General features: G+C 39.1%; 1 protein-coding gene across 6 annotated transcripts in view; it reads left to right on the forward strand.

Moving 5' to 3' along the window:
• PIK3R1 (phosphoinositide-3-kinase regulatory subunit 1) overlaps positions 1–23,437 on the forward strand; it is a 175,742-nt gene extending 152,305 nt beyond the window's left edge. For 2 of the 6 annotated variants that reach the window (XM_037802024.1, XM_037802023.1), the window contains 12 exons: positions 1,155–1,286; positions 1,957–2,158; positions 2,360–2,439; positions 14,329–14,431; positions 15,137–15,235; positions 15,339–15,519; positions 15,784–15,909; positions 16,645–16,787; positions 17,022–17,198; positions 17,300–17,368; positions 18,062–18,232; positions 19,421–23,437. In XM_037802024.1, the coding sequence (XP_037657952.1) occupies positions 1,155–1,286; positions 1,957–2,158; positions 2,360–2,439; positions 14,329–14,431; positions 15,137–15,235; positions 15,339–15,519; positions 15,784–15,909; positions 16,645–16,787; positions 17,022–17,198; positions 17,300–17,368; positions 18,062–18,232; positions 19,421–19,610 (1,673 nt within the window). In that variant the 3' untranslated portion in view covers positions 19,611–23,437. Of the gene's footprint in view, positions 1–1,154; positions 1,287–1,775; positions 1,858–1,956; positions 2,159–2,359; positions 2,440–9,205; positions 10,688–10,802; positions 12,878–14,328; positions 14,432–15,136; positions 15,236–15,338; positions 15,520–15,783; positions 15,910–16,644; positions 16,788–17,021; positions 17,199–17,299; positions 17,373–18,061; positions 18,233–19,420 lie in introns of those variants that run through there. The other 4 variants (XM_037802026.1, XM_037802025.1, XM_037802029.1 and 1 more) reach the window with 4 other exon arrangements.
• The last annotated feature ends 3,059 nt before the right edge of the window (positions 23,438–26,496 follow it).

Genomic DNA, 26,496 nt, shown 5'->3' on the forward strand with positions numbered 1-26,496 from the left:
CATGCTCAAGCTCCTGGGAGTAAACTTGATTCTCTCTCATTCTCTCCTAGGCCACAACCCAGTCCAATCAATCATCAAGAGATGTTAGTTCTTGATAATGTCTTGCACATTTTTTTGCTGCATTACTTTGCTTCGGATTACCAAAACTGGTATCTCTATATCCAACCTCAGTCCTTTCCAATTTATTCTTAATACCACAATTAATAAAGCTGTGGAAAAGCCCACCAATTCTCCTTTGAGTACACATGAGTCCCCAGGTTATTTCCCTCGAGTTACCTTTCAGTTGCTAGGGTACATCCTTCAGCATCAGCCAGATACTTCTCATTTCCTAGATGCCCATTGTCTCCTACCTAGGACCTTGGTTCCCAGCATCCCTTCTTCTGCCAGGCACTCTGCCTTCTCCTACCCCCAGTACACAAAGTGCCTTATGTTGTGAGTGCTCAGAGATGGTTTTGATTACTATCATCCCAAATTGAATTGCTTTACCTCTTTTTCACCTGAGAGATTTACTGGACCAGTTCGCTTATCTTATCTGTGGAGTCAGTTGCATGCCCACAGGTTAGATTAGTAATACCCTGTCCGAATTAGAGAAAAAAAAATCTGAAAATGTTAAAATTATTTCTGTGGACATTTATTCTTGAGGTTGGTCACTAAAATTCCAGAATATGTTACCATGTAACTAGTCATCCTGCCACATTAATTTTATATTAATTCTGAGATGTGGTATTTATCAATGCAAGTTAGGAAATCTAGGAATTTGTACTTCTCATTTTCCTGTTGAGATTTAGGAAACATATTATTAACCCATCCCTTGGTAGGACTCTTTTCAGTCAGGGCAGAACCACCCTCCAGAAGGTTTGGAAATGTTTTCAGGATGTTATTTTTTTTGTTACCCTCAAAGTCTGGGGGTATTTATCGGTATTAAGGGCAGGGGCCCAGGGATGCTAAGTTCTTGCAGTTTGTGGGACAGTCCTACACAAAGAAACCTTGTTCTACCCAAAGTCCCTTGACAAGCACTGTTAATAAATATTCGAGTATCTTATATTTGTCCTCATTGCTTTCTTTTATGTCACATTTAAGTAAAACATTCAAGACATTGGTGCACCTGATTTATAAAGTGTATGAAATATATATAAAAAATATTTCTTTCATAGATGCCACCTCCACGGACCTGGAAATGATTGATGTGCAAGTTTTAGCAGATGCTTTCAAACGCTATCTCCTGGACCTACCAAATCCTGTCATTCCTGTAGCCGTTTATAATGAAATGATTTCTTTAGCCCAAGGTTTGTTTTCTCTTCAAAGAACCTCATTGAACATATATTTAGATGTGGGCATGTGCTTGTAATTAGGAAGATTGTCTACATGTTGAAATGTCTAACTGTTAACCTTTTATCAACCCTAGCAAAGTCCATTACATCAGTGAAGGACATGGTGTTCCAAGTCCCAGTGTCAGATTCAGGGAACTAAGAGTAGGACCCAGTGACTGGGGATGTTCTTGTCATCTTCCTCAAGTGGCCACTGCATTTGTGTTGAGGGAAGAGGGCTCTCCGTTTTAGGAGCAAATGCTCACTTAAATGCTTGGGGGACAGGAAATTATGGTTCTTAACCTTCAAAGTTAAAACCTCTGATACTTATCTGATGCTCCTCCAAATTAGCCAATCACACTTGAAGCTGCTCAATACAGGGCAGACTTCTGCCAGCACACCCTGAACATCTTGTGGTTTTTACACAAAGAGTTTCTTGCATTTCCATTTGACTTGAGATTTTTACTTTCTCACAAAGATTTTTCTAATGAAGAGCGAATGTTTTGTCTGCTTCCTCTGACAACTTCATTTAAAAACTCCTTGTAGCTAAGTGAGAGGACAGAATTTTTCTGGGTATTTATGCACTGATACCTAGAAACAGTCTTTTATACTTTTCTCTTTTCCTTCCTTTTCTTTGTTTAACTTGCAGAAGTACAGAGCCCCGAAGAATATATCCAGCTGCTGAAGAAGCTCATTAGGTCGCCTAACATACCTCATCAGTATTGGCTTACGCTTCAGTATTTGCTAAAACATTTCTTCAAGCTCTCTCAAACTTCCAGCAAAAATCTCTTGAATGCAAGAGTGCTTTCTGAAATTTTCAGCCCTATGCTTTTCAGGTTCCCAGCAGCCAGGTAAGTGAAAGAAGATAAACATGAATTTGGGGGTGATGAGGGTAGTCCTAAATTGATTTGTCATTAAATTTATTCTAAAGATGCCAGTTCATAGATGTGTGTGTGCATGTTTATATTATATACATCCACTTGAATGTGTATAAATGAAAATTAGCTTGTTTTTATGGAAGAGGTTTCTAATAAAAGTCTCTTTTTTTGTAGCTCTGATAATACTGAACACCTCATAAAAGTTATAGAAATTTTAATCTCAACTGAATGGAATGAACGACAGCCTGCTCCAGGTAATGCTTTTCAAATATTTTAAACCGTCTTGTAGTTCACTTAAAAGAACCTTAAAAAAATAGTGGCTTAAGACAACACATCTGACACAACATAAGTCTCTTGTAGGATGGAGATCCATAGTAATGTGTACCTTTCGATTAAAACAAAAATAACTAGGTGGTAGTATACATGGTAAATATTATCCGGATTTCAACATTTATAGATTTTAAATTATCTCAGTTTTAGCTGAGGGTTGGAGGAGGTCTCTTTACCAACTTGTATGCTTCTAGTTGTTGAATAAATTTATGGAGTTCATTTTAGTTGTTGACATTTTTGTTTTTCTTTCTAATACTTATAAAGTAGGGGATTTATAATTACTCTATAATTTAAAGTATTTTGAAATGTGTTTTTTGGAAGCAGGAATGCTGGGAAATGTCTGGCAAAATAAACATTTTCAATAATGCTGGCAGTATGAAACCAGAGTGTTCAGTGCAGCAAGTTAGAGCAAGCCAGACACTTCTTTGAAAGCAGGCTGGTGTTCAATTAACCTTTTAACAAAGCAGGAAATGTAGACCATGTTAGGAGTGGATTTAATTTAAACCAATGTATTTTTCGTCTACTCTGTAAAGTACAAACAACCTTGCTTGACTATATACTGGTTAAAAAATTAGCTAATACAGGCTGGTCATTTAGAATAGTTATTAGCACCTTATCAAGTGAAGTAAAGTTTCAGAACCACTAGAAGATGTTGCTTGTGGGCTTAATTTATGCCAAGAATTTAAATAAAACATCATGAATTTATTATCAAATGTATCACTCCCTTAGAGTAATTCATGCAAATTACCATATTTCTCTCTCTCTGTGGGCAAATACCAGGACTCAGTTGTCAGTGTCATGCAATGGTGATTAAGTTGTGCTTTTTTATTAGTTGTGACACAGTCAGGCTTACCTTAATTGTTTGCATCTGAATGGGGCAGATGGAGAAAGGCGAGGGCCTAGAATTAAAACCTACCTACAAGGATGGTGGTGTGGAGGATGGGTTGAGCAACGGCTCAAAAAGCAGGTATTGGGGAAGGCTTCTGTGGACAGGCTCAAAATATAGTGTCTAAATGGTAAAGGGAAGTGTGGAATCTGAATGTTCCTAATCACAGCAAGCAGGATGTTCCAAAAGAGATGCCCAGAATTGTAGGAAAACTGCATCAGAGAAGTATGTCAATGGGTATGGCCTATGACTTTAGTTCAGGGGGTGGCCCAAAGTTTTCATCCCATGTGATTGCTTGGGTAGTTTGTTAATGGACTGTGGAGCTCTGTATTGGGGTTCAGAGGCTGCTTTTGAGCTCAGATGGAAAAAATGCAGTGATAGGTTAGCAGTATGCTGTGATGGCTGTGGTAGTGAGGGGTGGACAGGATTAGAACATGGCACATAAGCCATTTTTTTGACTGCCCACCCCTAGACTAATCAGCTGGGTGAGGAAGGGGACTGGCAAGAACAAAGCAGGACCCTTCGCCAAAGGTCAAGCTAAGATCATTCACTTCTTCCTGACTAAAGTCCATGTCCTGCTGGTAGTGAAGGGCTACAGGTGGGCCTGGTGTTCTCAGGAGCCACCCCTCTGCAGGGGAGGGAGGCATGAGGAAGCTGAGAGCCAGATAGGGTTTGACAGCCACAAATGAATTTATCACTTGGAGTTTTTGACTTTCTAGTACATGGGTGTAGCATATCAGTGGTGGAGTTTGATTAGTCTGACTGTTATAAACTGATGAAATGTCCTTATCAGTTTCATCCTAATTCCAGCAAAGTAAAGATCCATTTGCAACCATTTTCATAATGCACCCTTGAAGCTGCTTATAGACCCTACACTCCTACACTGAGAAATTGATGTATAGATGTCAGAGAAGGATTAATTCCATTAGCTCTGCTAAAGAATGACAAATAAAGCTTTGAACATTTGCTAGACTATCCGGTATTCATGTAGCCGCTTCAAAAAAATTAAATCCAAGTAACTTTGAAACCCTAGTTTAAGACATTTTTTCCCTTTGTGTGATGTCTTTTAGCCATTCTGAAAATCTTACAGGCACTTTGGAATTAAATGGATGCTCCATTATCTCACTTGTAAAAATACACTCTCCACACCAGGAAAATGTCCTCATCCTCAGCACCTTTGTATCCAGGAATGCCTCCGGTGCAAACGATTGGCAGGGCACCTGGGCTTGAGAAATGATTTCGTAGGTCTGGTAGGAATGTAGCGTTTTCCTAGAATCTTTTATCAGTGCCCCAGCATGTGCTAGTATCAGCGGGCTTTGGAGGCACACCTCCAGCATGACTCCGGAGAATGGTCATAAATCAATCATTTTCAATAATTTTATTGTTGTGAATAGAAATGAATACTTGGATGGTATTTAAGAGGGAAAAGAGCAAGACTTTGTTATGGGGCAGGGAGATATCTTTTGTAGGTTTTACCAGATAGAACTTGAAATGATAGGCAAAACTGATGATGTTTCAGGCAGAGTGTCAATTAAAATGAGGCCCAGTTAGGTATTTTATTCAGTGTCAGCCCAGCACAGTTCAGGAGCTCGTGGGAAATGCAGAAGTAGAATAAGGAGTACAAAGTCAAATTAGGTATAAGACTACAAATGTGAAATATTAGCACCTGGTATATAATTAAATCCTATGTGGTAGTGCACATACTCTAAGTACTAAAAGAATTTTAGAGATGCAGTTGATTTTTTTTAGGGTAAATGAGGAAACAGAAAAGGCTCGGAAGAAATAGAACTTAAAATGGGCTTTAAAGAATAGGTAGAATTTGAATAGGAAAAGGAGAAATAGCATTTCAATTCAAGGAGTTGCAAAGAAGACTTATTCCAAATAAATTACAGAGTACAAAAATAATGGCTTGATATTTTTCACCTGGTTTTACAAAAGCAGTAAATATTTAAAATGACAGTACTATTAAAAAAAATTATCATTTTACAGATGAAAGGGCTGTCCAGCTCTATTTCGGAGATAAAGACAGTGAAGTGGAGAGGTCCACCCCTTGCCACCGGAACAGTGTGTGCTGGGACTGGGTTTTCACTAGGAACCTGCTGCCTGGGTTCTGGAACCTCCATGAGTAGTGGGGCTGCTTTTAGTGTCCAATAAAAAGTCCTATAAAAGTTCCAGCAAATAGTCAACTAAAAATATTTGAAATTTGCCCCTGTGGGTAATATGTAGTCGAATGCCACAGTGCGCTTTTCTTAGCTTTGGGGAGAAGGCTCAAAATCACTCCATCAGATGTGGAATGGAAAGTAGTGTGGCCTTCTCTGAGTCAGATAGATTGCAGTTTGAATCCCAGCTTTTGCTGCCTGTCTGCCAAGTTCTTTAACTCAGCCTTTCCAAACTCTTTTCCAGTCTGTGAGATGGGGCTAATTAATGCCTTTCTCCTGGGGTTGTGGTGAGGATTAAAGGAGGTGGGATATACTAAAACTCATGACCCTATAGCGTCTCTCTACTGTCTGTTGGACCTACTCTAGCTTTTAAGGCTCTGCTGGAGGTGGTCTCATTCTGCAGCTCTAACTCCTCGGTCCACCAGTCCTGGTTAGTACTCTCCGAATCCCCACCAACCCCATGTTCCCAGCCAGCAGAACCAGGCCCTCTGGAGCCTGTAGGGGCCTTAATGCAAATCTGAATGAGACAGTCTCTGGGCAGTTGCTCCCCTGTTGAATGGAGGAAGGTGATTTATAGGATGCCCTTTCCTAGTGTGTGGCTTGGTGAGTGGAGCAGCCTGACACCTTGGCCAGGTAGCTGCCTTTGCACAGTGCACAAAATGTTCAACCATATGCAGTGGCCCCAAAGAGTGCCATCCACTTCATTTGCACCCAGGCAGTTCCTTCCCCTGCTTTATGCTCAGGTTAGGCCAATCTATTAAATACATTTGTACCCTTAAGCCCCTCCTACTCATACACTTCTGTAGTTCTTTCTATTAATCTAATCAACTACATATCACAAAGGCCAGGACAAAGGATTTTCTCCTTTCGAACTCTTCCTAGAAGCATAGGACTGGCACAGCATAATAATCATCCCAATAATTTTTTTTTTTTAATTCTCTGATAAACTTTCCAACTTTCAAAGAAGTTTCACATACCAGCTTATTTAATGCTTCTAGCATACCTGTGATTTCACCCCTTTAATGGAGGGAAACTAAGGTTTGGAAAGGTGAATGTCAGAGGAAGCTCTCAGAATTTTGTTGATAGTTTGTGATTCCCTTTGTGTTACTAAATCTTAGAAATATTTAGAGCTGAACAGCAGGGTTCTTTTCTTTGAATCATTATGTGTTATATTTACCCAACTAATATGTAGGTAGCTAAAGTAGATTTCTATAGGGCAACCAAGGTAAAACAGGACCATGTAACACAGGCTGCCTTTGAATGAAACCCATTATAAGTGTATTTACATAATTCAGATTTCATGGATATATTCAGAAATATTAATGTAGCATAATTGAAGTCTAATATTGTACCCTCAAGCCCAGAGTAAAAAATAAATGACTCTTTCTCCCCCCTGCCCTTCTACACCTGTCAAAGTTAATTTTTAACCACTGGCGCATTGCAAAACATTCGTCCTGAGGAGCCTGATTCATAAATCTTGTTTTAAATGCTCTGGGCTTGGTTTTCAACCAAGACTAAAGCAAGCACTAAGGTAGAGGGAAATGACTTTCAAAGAGTTTTACTTTTGTCTGATTTATTTTTTTATTGGGTTTAAAATGTGGTCTGACATTAGAGAATTGTTTCAAAGGTGGAAAACGAAACCTTGAAAAAAGTGCATGTATTTAGATGGTTAGGAATACATAGAGGCAAGCCACGCTAGGCTTTATAGAAAAATAGGAAGTTTGATTTGTGCTCTGAAAAAGAGACGTATTTCAGTTTACATGTGTTGGTGGTGTATAGTTCAATTTTACTTTTGTTTCCATGGTGCAGTCTTCTCTTTCTCTCAAGGGACAGGATCTGAGGGGCTCAGGGGAGGAGTTCTTTATTCTGCTAAACAGTGGGCATGACTTTTCAGGTATCTTGCAGAATGTGTCAGATTTTGTGCATATGTAAATCTGGGAGTTTATGTAAACTCAAATGGCTGGTTTCCTTTAGACTGGATCTCTTAGATTACCTTTAAAGCACTAGATGTGGAATAAGGAATTTGCATCATCCTGGAGGCCCTTCTGTTCTAAATTTCTTGAGTTAAAATTATGAAGGGGGTCGGGGGGGGGCACTTTCATTTTACATTCAAATGAATATTTTGGTTCCTGTATTTTTCTGTCTTTTTTAAATGGTCTTTTATCATAAATGGTGACCCACAGACACATTTAAGTTGTACAGAATGAAAGCTATTGAGGAATATTCTTTACTTGCTAGTGATTTGCATGTGTAAGTTACTGTACAGGGTTCATTCACTCTCTAACTTTAAATGTATTTTGAGGACCAAGAGGTGTTTTTTTTGTTTTGGTTTTTTGTTTTGGTTTTTTTTTACTAGATTATGCCTGCTAAGAAGTGAAATAATAGCCTACTTTTGCCTCTGAAATGAGTTTTGCAGAACTTTGAGAAAAGGGAAAGTAATACATATTGTTTTAAGGAATCCAAAAGGTAAACTTGGTTTTAAATTATGTGTAAGTTTTTCAATGTGGCTGAGTTTTTTAGATGTTTCAGTCATTTCAAATAAATGCTAAAATTAAAATACAGTTTTTCCTAGAAGAGCTTACTTAGCCATAAGAAAAATATTTCCTTGGTTGTTATGACTTCTGTGCTTCTGACTAACTGGTTGAGGTATCTGTTAGTGAATCATATAGATTAAGTGACAGGGGAACAATTATGTTTGTTTATTTGTGTGAAATTTTGGATATGTCAGATGAAAGAAATACCAAGAAAGTTGATCGTTTTCTCCTAAGCAGGAGTTACTGATTCTGTTTTACCAGCAGAGGGCTCTCTTTTTTAAGCTAATAAGAGCATGTGTCTTTCACATCACTTTTCCAAAAAATTCAATGGGAAAAGATTTTGCTCCCACTGTCAGTAATATAATAGAATCTGTATGGTAGATGGTTGTACATTTTGTGGGTAATTTGTTTGAAGCAGAGAGTTTACAAGCCTATTTAAAGACTTTCTTTAAGTAGAGGGTATACTGCTTTCAGGTGGATAATTTTTTTCTGAAATAGAAAATATACTGTTGGGTTTAGAGAGCATTTTACTCTTAGAAGGTTTGACATGAAACGTCACATGAATCCAGACAGGTATACTTAAGAGAATGATGTTACCAGTGTTTCTAGCTGTAGAAAGGCTATTTTTAAAAGTAGGGCAAGATTATGCAGCTCAGGATGCAAGGGTATTCTCTGAACTAACCATATGTCACTGTAATCAGCTGGCAGGAGCTGAGAGATTCACTTATACACTGTATTTTTCATAAGGAAAGTGGGTTTTTCTATATTATATCAGTTGCACTGAAGGAAATTTTGTAAAATCATTTTCATCTTGAGTAGTACTTCCCAGATACTAAGAATATTCTGAAGCTGATTCCTGTGTTTGCCTGTGTTGACTTTATGTCAGTACCCAGAACTTTATCACTGCATGTGACCATTCAGTAAAATGCTGCATCACCTTTCCATACGGAATCTGAGGTTATTATTTGCAGAACCTGTGTTTCCTCAAAGGGAATGAAAAGGTAGCATTTTTGGTGTGGGTTTTTTTTTTTTTCCCTCCTTTTTCTTCAGTTTAAGCAGGCCCAAAATAGAAAACAGAAAAAGCGAGAGTTTTTGTTGGAGGTGTGAATATTTTTGCATGTGCTTAAAAGAAATTAACTTCAGTTTTCACTTGTTAATTTTTACTTTCCCTGGCAGAAGGAAGTGAGGATCAGGGGCAGTGGGTAGGCAAAGAAGCCTAAGACCAAACTTCAGAAGTCTGGGTTCTGGTCCTACAGTCATAATCGTGTGCAAACCAATTCACCTACTGGGTCAGAAAGTCTTTACTGTAGCATAAGGCAATTGATTGAACTGATCCTTAAATTACTTTCTGGTTTTAAAGTTCAGAGATCTTGTGATTTTTACAATGTTATAGTCCTCCAGATGATATTAAAATCATCTGTGCTGATGCAAGTGAAAAATTTTTAGGTAAAATTTTATTCTTAAATATAGCCAATAGTCTTAAATCTGGTTCTTTGCCACTTTCAAAGAAAGGGCAAATGCCCTCTAGAAACATGGGCCCTTTTCTTTGCCGTCTGTCTGTCCTTTGCCTGCTGTAGCCAAGACATAAGCCTAATGCAGACACACCTTTTAAGTATTAGAAAACCATGTGGCCATTTAAAGGTGAGTTGAAATTGACCTCAAAAACAGCTGCAGAGTAGTTTTTAAAAAAATCTTTACATGGTCATGGAGTATAGTATCCATGCTGAGTTAAAATAGCTTTCCTGAGGATCCTCTCCTACCACTATTAACGTTTTTTTTTTAATCCGGCCCCTGCCTGAATTGCTCCATAACACCTGCGGGGCTGTCTGTGCAAGTGTGTGGGAGGAGGTGAAGGAGGTGGACACGAGCAAGGCACTGTGTTCTGGGCTGTTCTGAGAGGTTCAGGCCTTTACAAGGAAAGCTTTGATTCTATTTTTTGCTGAACTAGCTCAGCCACTTCCTGTGTTTGGCTGCGCCTAGTGCCTCGCTTCACTGTCGGCTACTTGAGCCCTGCGAGCGCTGTGGCAGCCAGTTACAGAGACTATTTTAGGTCCCCTCACAATAGCCTTCTCATTTTCTCAGCTAAAACGAGCAAGTTGGTCTTGCATTGGCCACTTGTTAGCCGATGACAACTTTGACTTGGACTTCGGCGCCCCTCCCCCAGCTGAAATCCCTAGCTCAGCAAATATTTGAACCTGCCCAAGTTAATCATGAAGCTGCGATCTTTATCTAAGGGAGACGTGCGAGCGGCTGGGCTTTTTTCCTCCCCAGTACAGTACCGAAATCGAGTGTTCTTCTTAATGGGGAGCCAGAAGTGAGCGGCGGCCCGGGGACGCGGAGGCCGGCGCTGGTGAGCCAGTCCGGGCTGCGCGTCCGGCCGATGGACCGGCGGTCATTGACAGTGGAGGACCCTCCCCGCGCCGTCCCCGCCCCTGCGCGCTCAGCCGCCGGCTACGAGCGGCGCCCCGCCGGGAGGTCGGGGCCGATGTGGGAGCGCTTCCCACTTGGTGGAAGATTAGCTTTTTGGATTTTTTTTTTCATTGTCGGATACGGGCATTTCAAAGGGAAACCGTTGAAATGCATAACCTGCAAAGTAAGTTACCTTTAATTTGTGCACTTCTCTGCCCATTCACTTTCTGTACTTGTCTTAAAGGTTATGTAGTTTAAGTTTTGGTGTGTGTGTGTGTGTCAGTGCTGCATGGGGAAGGGAGATGGGAGATTAGGGGAGACACTCCCCCATTTCCTCAAGGGAGACAGGGTGAGGGAAAGATGGGGTTTACTGTGGAAGTGAGGGAAGGAGTTAATTACAGGTGCTTGGCTGAAAGTTGGCTCCAGGCCCGGCTTTAGAGAGGCCGTGGAAAATCACCTGTCCCCCTTCCCCCTTCGCTGGGTCCGTTTGCCACATGGCACCCTGCAGTCCTACTGGTTTGCACCAACTGCTTCCAAATGCACGGGGTGGTTGTATGGGCCGGCTAACTGTTGGGCCATGAGCAGCTGCTCTTAGGACTTGTCTCCCTTTCCCTTTGGGGGAAAGTCAGGCATTTATTAAGCGAAGAAAGAATTGTCTGAATCTTATCCAAGGACATACACCACCACCACCACCTACTACTTTTTACCATTTCCATTTGAATGTAAGTTTAGGTTTACCTAAACCCTTAGACGAACAGAAAAGTACTGGTGGGAGGGGATAGAGAAAACCTGACTTCCCCATTAAGGGGAAAATGAATTCAACTGGAGAAGGGAAACAAGGGAAGGATGAGCAGAGAATGCCTTGCCTTGGGTGTCTTTTGATATTCTTTAGATTCCAAATTTGATAGAAAGTCAGAATATATTTCAAGGGCTTTATGTTCTTTAAATTGTCACTCAAAGATGTAACATACACATGCACCTAGATCACAAAGCACTATAGTTATTGAAATGAATCACATTTACATTGGGGTGGGAGGGTGTGTGCTTTTCTCCCCCCTCCTACCTTCACCCCAGTCATAATATTGTGAATGTAAAGAGCGAGTTGCTCTCCCTGGGAATGTACCTTAGGCTCCTGTAAGGGTGGTTGCATTGTATGCCGAATGATTTTGAAGAACTGAAACTAATAGATTTGTAGGGAAATCGATTTTCTTTACATTAAATATGGCTGAGAAGGAATAATATTTATCCCTGGAGTGAGGCATTTGAGATAGAGAAAAAAAAGCAAAAAATTAAAAAGTGATTATATCACAACCCCCAAGAAGTATTAGCACAATAAATCCAAAGATGGGTTCATCATGTAAGAAATAATTTGTAAAGATAACTGTCCCTCTACTCTGCATTCTGATATATGACCTCTTTCTTTTTGGAAGAAGCATCTTACCTTGCCCAGTTTTGTTTGACAGTAACATTTAAGTTTTCATTAATAATGTTGGCTATTTGTTTATTACTTCTACGAATAATATGCATCTTATAAATTCCTGTTCAGAATTTTCATTGTTTTTCCGTAAAATATAGATTTAATTTGCAGTGCTTGTTAGAGGAGGAGATTTTGTCTATACATTTTTTTTTAATTGTGCTTTCTAATGTGGCACATTTGTGACAGTATTTAAGTTCTGAGTTTTCAGTGAATTATGTAGGACTGATATTAAATGTCCCTGGTTCTTGATCCTGTCTGCTTTAATATATACAGGAGGTTTTTAAGGATGGTAAAATATACATTAAAAATCCCATTTTGATACCTTTGTAAGATTTTTAAACCAAGGAATGACCAGGCTATCTATAAACCCAGATGAACTAGGGAGGGGGAAAAAAAAAAAAAGCTACGTGCTGCAGCATATCAGCTTTTGTCATCCTGCCAACAGTGGAGCATACCATGCTGCAAGGAGTCATAAAAGAGGAATTAGAAAATTCACTGCTGGAAAAGAACAGTCAAATTAAGCACCTTTTTGAAATGATGAGCATGTATACGTTACAGCTCTGTTAAATGTATGTTCTTAGGTTGGGATTGTGTTAAGGCTGGTATAGAAGAGAAATGATGAAGCAGGAGTGGTCTGGTGACATTTTTCTGACTTGATTGGCTGGGGTGTGTGATGTAATAGGTTACAGTGCAGCCCCTTATAGGTTTTAAAATGAATTCCAAGACACCATTACAAAGAAAGCCGGACTCTTTTCTTATAACTGAGCTCAGCCAGGGAAATTCTCGCACAAATGTACAACACTGTTTGGAATATGGAAGACCTGGATTTGGAATATGCTAAGACAGATATAAATTGTGGCACAGACTTGATGTTTTATATAGAAATGGATCCACCAGGTAATACTGCAGTGTTATTGTAGAGAGCTAGTTAATTTCATGGCTTTTAAAATTTTTGACAGCTACTGTAACACAGCCTCTGTAGATTTCTATGTTTATTTATTTGTTCCATTAATGAGAATTAGTTTGATCGTAGCTTGAAAATTAAACTGTGGAAGCAAGCAGATCAGGCTGTATGTGGTGAATGCTTATTCTTACTTGAATGGATATGAATTGAATTCCAGTTTTTTTTTTTTCCTGATGTCTTTAGTTAATCGTTCTCTTTTGCTGTTTGGGTTGTATTGTTGTATATCATTATTATAATTAAAATGATGCATCCTTTGTGCTGCTTTTCTCTATTGACATTGGAGGAGAACGGTGTGGTAGTTTGTAGTGGTAACACTTGGTACTTCAAGAAAGCATGTAAAATGTAGCAGTGATTGCAACTCGGTTCTTGATGACCTGAAACTATTCTGAAGCAAATGTTCAGACTTTGCTTGTCCTCTCTTATTTTACAATACTGTAATGGAAACAGAAGTTGGCTTTCTAATATTTAGACCTATTAATCTTTGCAAAATATTCTTGATAGACATGTTTGCATAAATTAAAACAGTAACAGAGTGCTCTTTAAAACTTGGAATTTAGCTAAAAATATCTTAGATTTATTTTGTTTTCTAAATTCTTTTATTCCAGTGTTAGCCCTCCCCCCAATTAAGGAACACTGCAGTCTTTTATTTGTCACTAACTGGTATATGTATTCTGATTTGACATTGGGGGAGGGGGTTATGGTTTTTAATCAGTCTTGGCATTTAAAGCACAATTTATACAACAGAATATTATTAACATTCATACTAAAGAGATTGAGGTCATAGATGAGTTTCTTAAAGTGGTTTTTGGCAGAACAGAACTTGAAATTCTAAGATTAGAGAAATCCAGTTCCTCCTCTTAAAGCACATTGCTGTGGATGAGCTTTTTTATTACAACAGCATTTGTGGAGCACAGAAACCAAATTTGCCTTTTATAATTAAATAAGGAGAGGAAATTAAAGCAACCCCATGTGATTCCTCCTGCTCATATGTTCATGATTTCTTACTTTAGATGGATTTGAACTGGCATAGAACTTTAATATAACTAGAATCTAGAAGTAGAATCTGTTGTGATACTAAATTTACTTTGAAATTCATTCACATGGTCAGCCCAATATATTCTTTAGTCTCTGAAGCATGCTCTCTCTTTCTCTTTCCTCTTTTTCAGTTTCTTTTTTTTTTTGAGCCATACTTTAAAAGATTTCTGATTTTTTAAAAAAAACTTCTTTTTAGCAATTATGAATTATTGCTATATTTCACAATTAACTCTCTAATACCTTTTTAAACACACAAATATTATTCATCTGAAGAAATGTAGGTATAATTAAAATTTTTTTTATTGTAACTGAGACTTCAAAAAACTTTTTCTTTCTCCTTAATCTGCAGCACTGCCTCCTAAACCACCAAAACCCACTACTGTAGCCAACAACGGTATGAATAACAATATGTCCTTGCAAGATGCTGAGTGGTACTGGGGAGATATCTCGAGGTAAGGCTACAGAAACTTAGTTTTCACTAGATATAGTTTTAGAATAAAAGAAAGAAGGAAAGAAAAAAAAAAAAAAAACCCAGCTTGCTAAGTTCCATTTTTAGGCCATCATCCGACATAAGCATAGTTGGTCCTAGTCCAAAGAAAACCAAAGAAAGTCAGTAAGCACTGGAGATCTGTGGCTGCTGGCTGCCACAGGAAATTAAATACCCAGAAAATTTCATTATTGACGGAGGTGGCAGGGAACCACCAGGATGGAATGGCACTGCCTAAAGGCAGAGTGAAAATCCAGTATCTCTATTAAGCAAAACTCTCAGAATTAATGTTATTGTCTTAAATGTAATAAACTAAAATGGCTTTTTTTTTTCCCTTAGGTTTTTTGGAGGGAGTGAGGGGTTGGGGGTAAACCTTTTTGTTGACCCTACTTTCAGTGCTGATTTTTCAGAATTATTGGAGTGTTTGGTTAAAAAAAGTAAATAAATAAACGAGCTTTTTACCACAGATATACCCATAGTGAAAGTGGGTACGTTGTCTTTTTTTTTTTTCCTAACACCTATCACCAGGTTGTAGTAAGACTGAAATTTATAACATTTCTATATAAACAAAAAATAAATTTTTAAGTTCTGAAAAAGGTAATTAATAAGTGAAAACCAAAAACAACTAAATCCCAGAGGTGAGCGCTGTCATGTTTTCTTTTCACTTTAGGGAAGAAGTGAATGAAAAACTTCGAGATACAGCAGATGGGACCTTTTTGGTACGAGATGCTTCTACTAAGATGCATGGTGATTATACTCTTACACTAAGGTGAGTTAGGGAATGAGCTTAAATTCAGGAATTTGGGTTGACATTAAAACATATCTCTTTGTCAGAGAATTGTGATGTCATTATTTTTGTATTGTATTTGCAGGAAAGGAGGGAATAACAAATTAATCAAAATATTTCACCGAGATGGGAAATACGGTTTCTCTGACCCATTAACTTTCAACTCTGTGGTTGAGCTAATAAACCACTACCGGAATGAATCTCTAGCTCAGTATAATCCCAAGCTGGATGTGAAATTACTTTATCCAGTGTCCAAATACCAACAGGTAATCAAAACTGAGATACTCAAGTTATTATGTTTAGACAAGATTCTTTATATATTTTAACAAAAAATTTGAATCTGGCAACTTGCAAGTAATCAAGTATGAAACACTTTACACTTGTGATCACAAAATTACAATTTTATAATTGCTGAATAAAATGCTTTGAAGATTTTTTCATGTCAGACATTTTGTTAAATAATTGTCATTTGATTAAATAACCTTCTCAACCAAGTTTATTTTTCTCTTTCCTCCGATCTATCCTGCCAGGATCAGGTTGTCAAAGAAGATAATATTGAAGCTGTAGGAAAAAAGTTACATGAATATAACACTCAATTTCAAGAAAAAAGTCGAGAATATGATAGATTATATGAAGATTATACTCGTACTTCCCAGGTGAGTTGCCTGTGTAACTCAGATTGAAATTCAGAATTCTTAGTTATTAGAACCCATCCAGTTTTACATTCAGCTTTAAAAAGGATTAAAAATACTAGAGTTGTGAGTGAAGTTGAGGAGAGATTTATTTGTGAATCGTTGATTTTTTGGGCATGTATCTCATAAACCATTTAAATGAGGCCTGTATGTGTCAGAGGAATAAATTAAGTTCACATGATAAAGGAAGAGGTCACTGTGAGTTTTAAGTTGATTCGACCTAATCCTTGATTGCTGTAGAGTGCTTTTGGATCTGAAGCTAATAACAACTGGAAATTCCACAGACAAGTATAATCTCTGAAATGGAGAGCTCATCATTTATATACTCTGTCATGAACAGTAGAAGCTACATTTTCTCCACTGTTTTCCTAGAGACTTAATCCTCCCCAGGCCATCATATATGTAGTGTCACCCAAAGGAGTAGGTGATAAAGTGGTACCACTTTTTGAAAAGATGGAAACCTATCTTAGGAAATGGTCAAGCAGTAATTTTGCATGGATTGGGAAAATTTTCCAAATGAAATGTGCCCTTCTGTGGTATTACTTTAATGAATCTTATGAATTGGAGGCCCACCTTGCTCACAGAGGCCTTAAATGCTAGGGAATACTGCAGGTCAAATGTCATGGTGTAGTACCATGCAGTGAGAAATTGCCTGTTCTACGAAAGGTATGACATTGTCTTGTAAAATTGTGTTAACAGGAAATCCAGATGAAAAGAACAGCTATTGAAGCATTTAATGAAACCATAAAAATATTTGAAGAACAGTGCCAAACCCAGGAGCGGTACAGCAAAGAATACATAGAAAAGTTTAAACGTGAAGGCAATGAGAAAGAAATACAGAGGTTGGTGACCATGAGCATTTCTGTTATCCTTGTGCTACAGAGAACCCAAATCCTCTAAAACTGTTTAAAAATGATCTCATTTTCAGTAATGTGTATAATTAAAAACCGACAAGAAGTGAAAGCGTTCTTTACCTTAGAAAAACTGTGGGGAAACCCTAGTGAAATGTTTCATAAACTTTGGGGAGCCTTCTTGATCCACCCAGGTAATAACAGTCATGTGTCTCTTGTCTGTAGGATTATGCATAATTATGAAAAGTTAAAGTCTCGAATCAGTGAAATTGTTGACAGTAGAAGGAGATTGGAGGAAGACTTGAAGAAGCAAGCAGCCGAGTATCGGGAGATTGACAAACGTATGAACAGCATTAAACCAGACCTCATTCAACTGAGAAAGACGAGAGACCAATACTTGATGTACGTATTTGAGTCGGAACCCCGCTGTCAATGAATCGTTGGTAATTGCTAAAATTATGGATGAGTGATTAATCCTTTTTCTCTTTAAAACTATTTTTCAGGTGGTTGACTCAAAAAGGTGTTCGGCAAAAGAAATTGAACGAGTGGTTGGGAAATGAAAACACTGAAGAGTAAGTAGTTACCAAAGACGGGGGATAGCAAAAGCTTTCTCTCATTTTAGGCATAATATGTGACTCTCTTTGTTTTCAGAACTAGCAAGGAATTTTACTGATTTTGGAACATCTTTTAGGAGGAAAGGTATAAACTCGATCTCGTTATCGAGAATTTTTAGAGGCAAGTCTAAGCAGGACTAGGATTTATTTTTACCCATGATGCTGTGAAATGGCACTCTACGTCCTTAATGGTGTCCCTGAACATCTGAAAAATCCAAAAATAATTTTGGAACTATCAGAAAACAATTCTGTTTAGTATATTTTGAAGCGTAAATATATGTTTTGTTTAAAGTAACTGGCAATCCTCCTAGTCAATCAGTTTCCTGATCTAATCAGAATCAGCATGACTGTTTAATACCTTCCCCTCTGGCCCACGTATCTGAGCGTATTTGCTGAGTTGGAAACAAAAATAGTACGATTTATTGCTAGCTCTTTGTTCTGGGAGGTTACACTGAAGGCTAAACAAGATGGGAGGAAAACTCAGGTCAGAGAAGGAAAGTCGCAGCCAGATAGGTGATCGCTGGCCTGACCTGCTTGGGGGGAAAGGGGCAGAAAGTGGGTCTAAGGGAGGCCCCTTCCTAAAGGAGAGAGTGGAGCAGGCTGGTAGTCCCCAAGCTCTTCATTTAGAAACCGTCTCTCCTGCCTACTCAGCCAATATTCGCTGGTGGAAGATGACGAGGACTTGCCCCATCATGATGAGAAGACATGGAATGTCGGAAGCAGCAACCGAAACAAAGCCGAAAACCTCTTGCGGGGGAAGCGAGATGGCACTTTTCTTGTCCGGGAGAGCAGCAAGCAGGGCTGCTACGCCTGCTCTGTAGTGTACGTATCTCCAGCAAACTTGGGACCACCGTTCATTCATTCAGCATTGGGAGCAAGGATTTGGAAAAGTCCTGGTCTTTAAGAATCTTACACGTCAATAATGTAGAAGAGGAAGAAAACAGACATTTTAAAGTACTGAGCAGGATTATCTGTTAATAGGGTCTAGAAGAAAGAAAACTTGCTGTCCTGGTCTTTCAACTAGGACTGAAATTTTGGGGTCCCCATTAGGCTACCAACTGACCAGGGAGACATCGTCATGTCTTTTTCTCTCCTTATCTTTAAAATGGGAATTGCAGTTCCTGCTTCTTTTGCCTCCCAAAGCTAGTCGAGTTAGAATATGAGGGAGTTCAGGTGAGCACACCACCCCCAGGTAAAGTACCTACCTGGAGCAGGTCAAAACAACAAGGGAAAGGACCCAGATCACTGTCCTTGAGGGAAGATAGGTATAACCAAGAAAAGACATATTTCTGTCATATGGTGTATTATCTTTTTATTTCTTGATGGTTTGGAAGTACTTTGAAAAGTGAGTTTTGGATCACCGTTTTCAGAAAACTAAATGTAGTTTCATAGGGAAGGTATCTTAGAGTATATTTAATCAGAGAAATATTCCTTTCTTTATTTAATCAGAGAAGTATTCCTACAGAATAGGGGAGTGAGAGCTTTGAGTAAGGATGAGGGAATAGGAAAATGGAGAGTGAATACAAAGATGGAGAGTTGTGTAGACATTTTAAGAATACACTGAAAGAAGGAATCCTGTTAATAATTTTAATTGCAGCAATAGTCACATAGCAGCACTAGTCACAGTAGAACTTGTGATGGTTGGAAGCTACCATTTGTTGGGTGCTTTTACTGCATGCCTGGCATTCTATTAAGCACATCCCGTACCTTATCTCTTCATTTCTCAGCACAACCCTAGAACATATAGTATGATTGTCGCTTTTTTTTTAAAGCCATTTTTAAGATGAGAATACAGCAGCTCAGTGAATTTGGGTTACCTACCCATGTCATTCGACTAGGGAGTGACAGGGACAAGAGTCTACAGCTACCCTAGGACTATTTTCCCCAAGTCAAGACTGGCTTGGATGATAGTGCCCCCTTTTCACAGTGATTCTCTTAAAATCAGATGATGCAGTTGCGAATCATTCCGGACAAGCTCACAAGGCCGTTGTTCTTTTCTCTCCTCTCTAGGGTGGATGGCGAAGTGAAGCACTGTGTCATAAACAAAACAGCGACTGGGTATGGCTTCGCTGAGCCGTATAACTTGTACAGCTCCCTGAAAGAACTGGTGCTACATTACCAACACACGTCTCTCGTGCAGCACAACGACTCCCTCAACGTCACACTAGCCTACCCAGTAAATGCACAGCAGAGACGATGAAGCGCTTACTCTCGGATCTTTTTCCTGAAGTTCAACCACCCTGAGGCCTCTGGAAAGCCAAGGGCTCCTCTCCAGCCTGACCTGTGAATTGAGCTGCGGAATCAAAGCCGTCTGTCTTCAGATAGGATTCGCGCTTTCTTTGACAAAAAAGAAGTAGAGGAAGACCCGCAGCCTAGAGCTGTGACATACATTTCTAATCCGGAGTGGTTATCCTTCCTTTCTTTCCTGTTGTTTTTTTTTCTTGTTGTTGTTGTTTCTGGGTTTTTTATTTGTTCTTTTTTTTTTTTAATTTAAAGCCACAACAATACACAACACAAAGAGAAAAAGAAATGCAAAAATCTCTGCGTGCAGGGACAAAGAGGCCTTTAACCATGGTGCTTGTTAATGCTTTCTGAAGCTTTACCAGCTCAAAAGTTGGGACTTTGTAGACCGAAGGGTAGATGGGGCTGAAAGGCCCCAGCCTGGAAATGCTCAGGCCAGTCTGGTTTAGCCTGGGCGTTGCTGTGAACGGTTGGCCCAGACACATCGCACTGTGGATTATTTCATTTTCTGACATGAACGATATGTAGCAGAAAGGCACTTCCACTTCCAGGAGACACTTTGGGAGAACGTCAGTTCATGTACATTCAGAGGAAATTCTGTCGTAGCCAAGTGCCAGAAAAGCATCTGTTTAAACTTTTCAGAAGGAAAAAACAGAAAACACCAACAGAAAAATTGAGCTCGGAAAACAGGACTTCAAAATGACATTCAGTATATAAAATATGTACATAATATTGGATGACTAACTATCAAATACATGGATTTGTATCAATACCAAATAGCTTCTGTTTTGTTTTGCTGAAGGCTAAATTCACAGCGCTATGCAATTCTTAATTTTCATTAAGTTGTTATCTCAGTTTTAAATGTACCTTCAGAATAAGCTTCCCCTACCCCAGTTTTTGTTGCTTGAAAATATTGTCCCTGATTTTTGTTAATATTCATTTTGTTATTCCTTTCTCTTTTTTTAAAAAAAGAAGAAATGTACAGGATGCCAGTAAAAAAATGGCTTCAGAATTAAAACTATGAAATATTTTACAGTTTTTCTTGTACAGAATACTTGGCTGTTAGCCCAAGGTTAAAAAGTTCATAACAGATTTTTGGACTAAATGTTTTGTTGGGCAGTGCCTGATAAGCTTCAAAGCTGCTTTATTCAATAAAAAGAAAAAGATATATGAATATGACAAAGTATCGCTGAGTCCAACGATATTGTTTCAAGACTCTTAAAATACGGTACCTGGCAATGTTTGTTTCATAAAGAATTGTGAACTTCTTGAATCTAGAGAAGGGGGATATAACAAAGGGGTGTGAAAGGTGGGGCAGGGGAGGGTGGCAAGTGTATATGCACTTTCTCTTGATTCTGGACAAGTAGTGACTAACTGCCAAGTGAAGTTGCTTATACTTCTGTTTTTTTTCCCACTTTGATTGTTAGTTATCGATGAGTGACAATTCCAAACCTACTGTAACTCTCTTAACTGCAGCTGGTCAGATATTTCAGCTCTTAGGAAAGGTTCTTCAAGCAGTTCCTGGAGCAGGGCTCATAGTCGCTTAGAACACTGGCTCAAGGGCGTCACTGCAGTTAGGAAATGCCTCTGTCCCTTTTCAACATTGGACTGTCCATTACAAGCCAAAGATACTCATTTCAGAAAAGGCATGATCTGAAAAAAATATTTCCAATCGGATGTTTTTTCCTAGTTTTCCAGTCAGTTTAGAACATAAAGCAAATAGATAACGATCATCACTGTCACTGCACTTGGCTGCGTGGAGCTCATTAAAGTCACAGCCATATCAGGCATCCACATGGCGGTCCTCATCCACCCCAATAATTGTGTGTGGTATACTTCACTATGGGAAAAACGAAGGGATTGTTAGTCGTCTTCACAATTGGGGGAGAGTGAGAGGTCTCTCTTCCTGATTTCCATGTGCAAAAGCCGTTATGTTCAGGAGGAGTTTGTACATGTGTTGGGAGGAATAAAGGCTAATTTTAATCATGGTCACACCCTGGTATATTGAAATGGAATCTTACAATTTCTGTTTTCCTTTCTCAATAGTGGGCTGATTCATCCGCAACTTTCTCTTCCCTTCAAATGCGGGGGTGAGGATTTTTTTGTTTTGTTGTTTTAAGGTTGTTCCTTTTGAAAGAATCAATCTAGCAGCTGACTTAGTCATCTGTAGAATGTATTTTTTCCTCTCTATATGAAGCTACTCATACTCAAGAGCCAAACTGAGTCTTACAAGCCAGACTGTCAGCTCTTCATCTTGACTGAACTGATCTGACCATCTCCCTCTCATCTCCAGACAATTAATGATTTCCCTGGCTTTATTCTGTTAGTGTCTTTGCCTTACAGCTTCTGGTGGTAGTGTCCTTCCAGATCACACAGAAGTTTAACAATTCATTAGTTAACAGTAGTTATAAACTAGTTTTGTTTTGTTTTTGGTAGTGTTAAATACAAATAATTTTTATTTTATTTCTAAAATATAAGATTTGAGATCAAATGTCATTATAACTGCAGTTTTGTTAGTGTTTTTACTTAAACACTTCACAAGATGACATGGTATTTAAGCATTTGCCTCATGTTTGCATCTCACAAGCATTAATGAAATAGTTATTGAACAGCAGGGCGGGATTCATCGTTCCATATCACAGTGAGTTAAACCATACCTATGACATTAGGTCTCTGCCAAATGCCTTTTATATTACAGTATAGTGTGCCCACCACATTTGTCATCCTAGATGTTTGCCAGCAGGGCTCTTTGGATTCAGTCAGACCGACATCTTTCAACAGCATTGTCTGAGTAGCTCATGACTATCAATGGACGTGGCAGAGGCACTCCTGATACATGAGTGTAGCTCATGCATCAGTTTTCCGTGCCCAGTGTACTGTCCTAAAATTAAAAGTGAGATGCTAAGCTGCAGTGAGGCTGTGACAGGGCTGTAGAAGTGGGACCATTGGGACCTCATATTCATGACACAAGAGGGAGAGATCATAACCATGTGAAAAGGCAAAATGCATTTGTACGCAACATCTTGACAACTTCACAGCCCTTGATATATGTATATATGTATATGTGCATGGACTGTGTTTTCAGTACACCTTGCAGCCAAAACAGATCCAGTCGTTGAGTTCAAGTACATAACAAGCAAGTGTCTAGTACAATTCTTGTGTATGTGTATGAGTTGTCTTTTTTCCTTTGAGGTTGCTTCATTTTGTCTTATAAAGGTGAAAATTGTTTGCAGGTGAAGTGAGAAGTTCATAATTCTTTGGCTTTTTTCTGTTTTAAAAAGTTACTTTGGGGGGGCTGGTCTGGATGACTCGCTTAACTGGGAAATCCTTGTCTTCAGCGTGTCGAGTCAGAATGTGTTTATGTGAGCTGTCACTGTGGGGAACCAATTGCTTTGTCATATAGCTGGTTATGAACTAGTAACGTGTTTGGGAAGTCCTACTGATGTTCCTTATTGGGAGAAAAATTCTGCTGGTTTAACAACTGTGCTTTTGCTATGCATGGTATCCAAGTCAGTTGGAAAGCAGACCCTAAGAGTTGTTTGAGTTCAGGGTCATTTAAGAAAGGGGCAGTTTAAAGCACAATGCCTCACATGGGACAAAAGTTTCAAAAAGCCAAATTCTTATTTGCTAAAAGTCTAGCTATATAAAATACTAGTATTATGGGCGGGGTGGGAACAGAATTGGGTTAATTGGAAAGACTATCCAACTTAACATTAAACTTGTCACCATGAGATAGCATTAGCTGCCCAGGATGCTGCTATTAAAAAAAAAAAAAAAAAAAAAAAAGGCAAAACAAGAAACTCATTTATATGTGTGTATTTTTTAAAGCTATGATCTGTTCAATGTTTTTACAAATCTGTTTATATGACATTGTTTAAATAAAGTTGGTCTTTTGATGAGAGGGAGGATGTCATGGTCAGTTGTAATTTTGCCTTTACAAGGCAACTCGGGTTGGGGGCTGGGGGGAGGGGGGAAGCGTGCCTCCTTGACATTTTGTTCAAGCTATAGATTCAATGGAGCTTTGTCTTGTTGTTTTCAGTTGCTTTAATGCCTTGTATTAGGTCTTCAAACAGAATAAAGGTTGTTTTGAAACTTAAGTTTTGATTCAGAGTTTCAATTATCACCTAAGAAATATTTCTAAAACAACTCTCTATTTTGGTTAATAAATGCGGCTGCTGTTTCTTTTGTTTCTCACCCATTTCCTTTCATTGTCACCTTATTTCATTTTTGTAAAGTGAAAAGGACACCAAGGGTGGTCACTTGAATGATGGCTTTGGTGTTGTGTACATAATTTCACTGTATCCTTAAAAGGGAAGAGAAGTACCTCTAGATGATGTCATTTCAAGGAATGCCCTCTCTAAGAAAACAAAAATGCTCGCTGTACTTGGTCCCTCCCCTCTCCCACCATTCATCCCCAAACTGTCAGAATCATTCTCCAGAAAGGGGCTTGTTACGTTTCCGGTTTTGCCTCTCTGTGGTGAATCAGCATATTGTACATGCTCGCAGTGTGGGGACAGAATGCAGCACGTTGGAGCGTGTAGACAGGGAGCCACACTACCCTCCTGATGTAGGTCTCACACTGTGTCAACTAGTCAAGATACACAAATAAGTCTTCCCGGGAAATAGCTTTTGAATGAATTTAGGATGATGTCCCCCTTTACATGTAGGCCTAGTAAGGGTCCTAGGTGTGGAGATGTCATGGCCCAATCAAGGCCAAAGCAGTGGAGCACACAAATAACCACAGTCGTGGCTGAGTATGGTAATCACTGCCAGTTTGCACTCAGGTTCATTTCTTGCTTTCTGCTCTTCCTTGAACCACAGAGAACTACGTTCCCAGGGTCCTTTGCCCTCTAACTTAAAGTTGGTGACCCTCTCCATGGTCCTAGCAGCTCCACTCCACTCTAGCTCCCCCATGGGGTGGGTAGCAGCTTTCTGCCGATGCTAAGCCTCGTATGGCCCCCAACATTTCTTGTTTGGTTTCTGAGCCCTTCCATCATATGAATAACCAATTCTCTTGATTCAGTTCTTCCTATCTAAGAGCTAGGGTAATTTCTTTTTTCCTCACGGGACTTTGATTGATACACCAAGTGATTTGCATTAAACTCTTTGTAGGCCATATTTAATCCCTTCACAACTAGATGAGTTAAAAGATATCCATATTCTATAGATGAGAAAAACTAAGTACAGAAGTTACATGACTTTCTCAAGATCATGTAGCAATTAGAGCACAGAGTAGATCCCCCAGGCAGTCTGACTCAAGTTTTCAAGCCTGTGCTGTAGTGTAACTGTCTTCCGGTGGAAATGTACTAGGGAATTCAAAGACAAGTTCACCAGTAATTCTTCCTGCTGTGGCTCTCACCAAGTGGACAGTATACAGCTGGCAAGTGATGAGTGGTAGGAAGTGGCCTGGGTTTGTTTTAGACCAGTGGTTTCCCAAAGTGCGGTCCCCACGTAGCAGCATCAACATCAGCCTCTCTAGAAAACGTGTTAGAAATGCAAATTCTCAGGTCCTACCCCGATCTACTAATTTTGAGTGTGGGGTCCAATGACCTGTCTGCAAGCTCACCAAGTGCTTTGAAGTTTGAGAATTGCTGCTTTAGATCACCTAATTGTTGAACAGTATTTCTAATATTTTAACTGAAACCCACTTCCCTTAATGAGTGATATAATTTTCTACTTCAGGATATAATTTTGTTTCATGGTATACATTCTATAAACGAAAGGTAATGGACTTGTTTGCAGCTTAGGAGGCTCAAACTGGTGTTACTACTGCCCTCAACCAACTGTGAGAGCTTGGCTTAGTTCACCTATCTAGGCCTCCAATTTCTTATCTGTGAAATAAGGATTCAGGTCCAAATGGTCCCTAGGACTCCTAGAGCATATATTATGGTCTGGTGTACCGAATGAGACTACTCAATCCCCAGTACTTAATTTACATTTTTGTCACTGTTATTGAACACCCTTCAGTTGATCAAGTACTGGCTCTTAGTGTTGTTAGTGGCATAGCCAAGTGAAAGCATTAGCAGAATTGGGATCCACTGATCTTGCTGATGCCTTAAAGCTACACTTCAGATAAATCACAATTGGGTGCCAAGTTCTTAACAATGAGGAGGAGAGTGTATTTGGAGAGGACAAATTGCCTATGTATTTAAGTATGAGGCACTGAGTCAGAGAACTGGGCCTGCCAAATCCTCTGGGGTGTATGGAGCAGGGAGGGTAAGTACAGTCTGGTAAGGTCTGATACAGTGTCAGTCCATTAAGAAAAAATCATTTTCCCCCCAAACTTGTCCCTTAAAAAGTCTGTCTAAAATTAAGAATCCTGTTGTGTTATCTTAAGTGTAAACATATATAATTGATTGTTCACTATCCAAACTTCAGATAATCTTCTCAAAAGATAGCACTTTGTAATCTCCAGCTTGGTACTGATGTCATAAATCAGCTCAACAGAAAACTGCTGAGATGCTTTAAAGAAAGAAAGGATAAATGAATAACCATCAACATGCTTATCTGCATTTTGCTTTCCAGAAGGAAATTTAGAAATTCTCTTCCCTTTGTAGCACTCCATCACAACAGTCTGTAGCATGACCTCAGGCTTAACTTGTTGTTAAAGAAAAAATTGAAAGCTATACCTGGCTTGACACATGCAAAGATTTTGCCTATAAAATGAGAACAGAGCAGTCAACCTCCAACTGCCACCAGTCATCACTCTAAGGACAAAGTTACAGATAGTTCCCTTCATCACCAGGACTGCTCATTAGAATTATGGGTTTGACTGGAAAATATACCATATGTTGTATGACTAACACACCAGAACCAATTTATTTATGCAGCTCTCATTTCAGAGC

Source organism: Choloepus didactylus, chromosome 13, assembly GCF_015220235.1.
Source record: "Choloepus didactylus isolate mChoDid1 chromosome 13, mChoDid1.pri, whole genome shotgun sequence".
Classification (NCBI taxonomy): domain Eukaryota; kingdom Metazoa; phylum Chordata; class Mammalia; order Pilosa; family Megalonychidae; genus Choloepus; species Choloepus didactylus.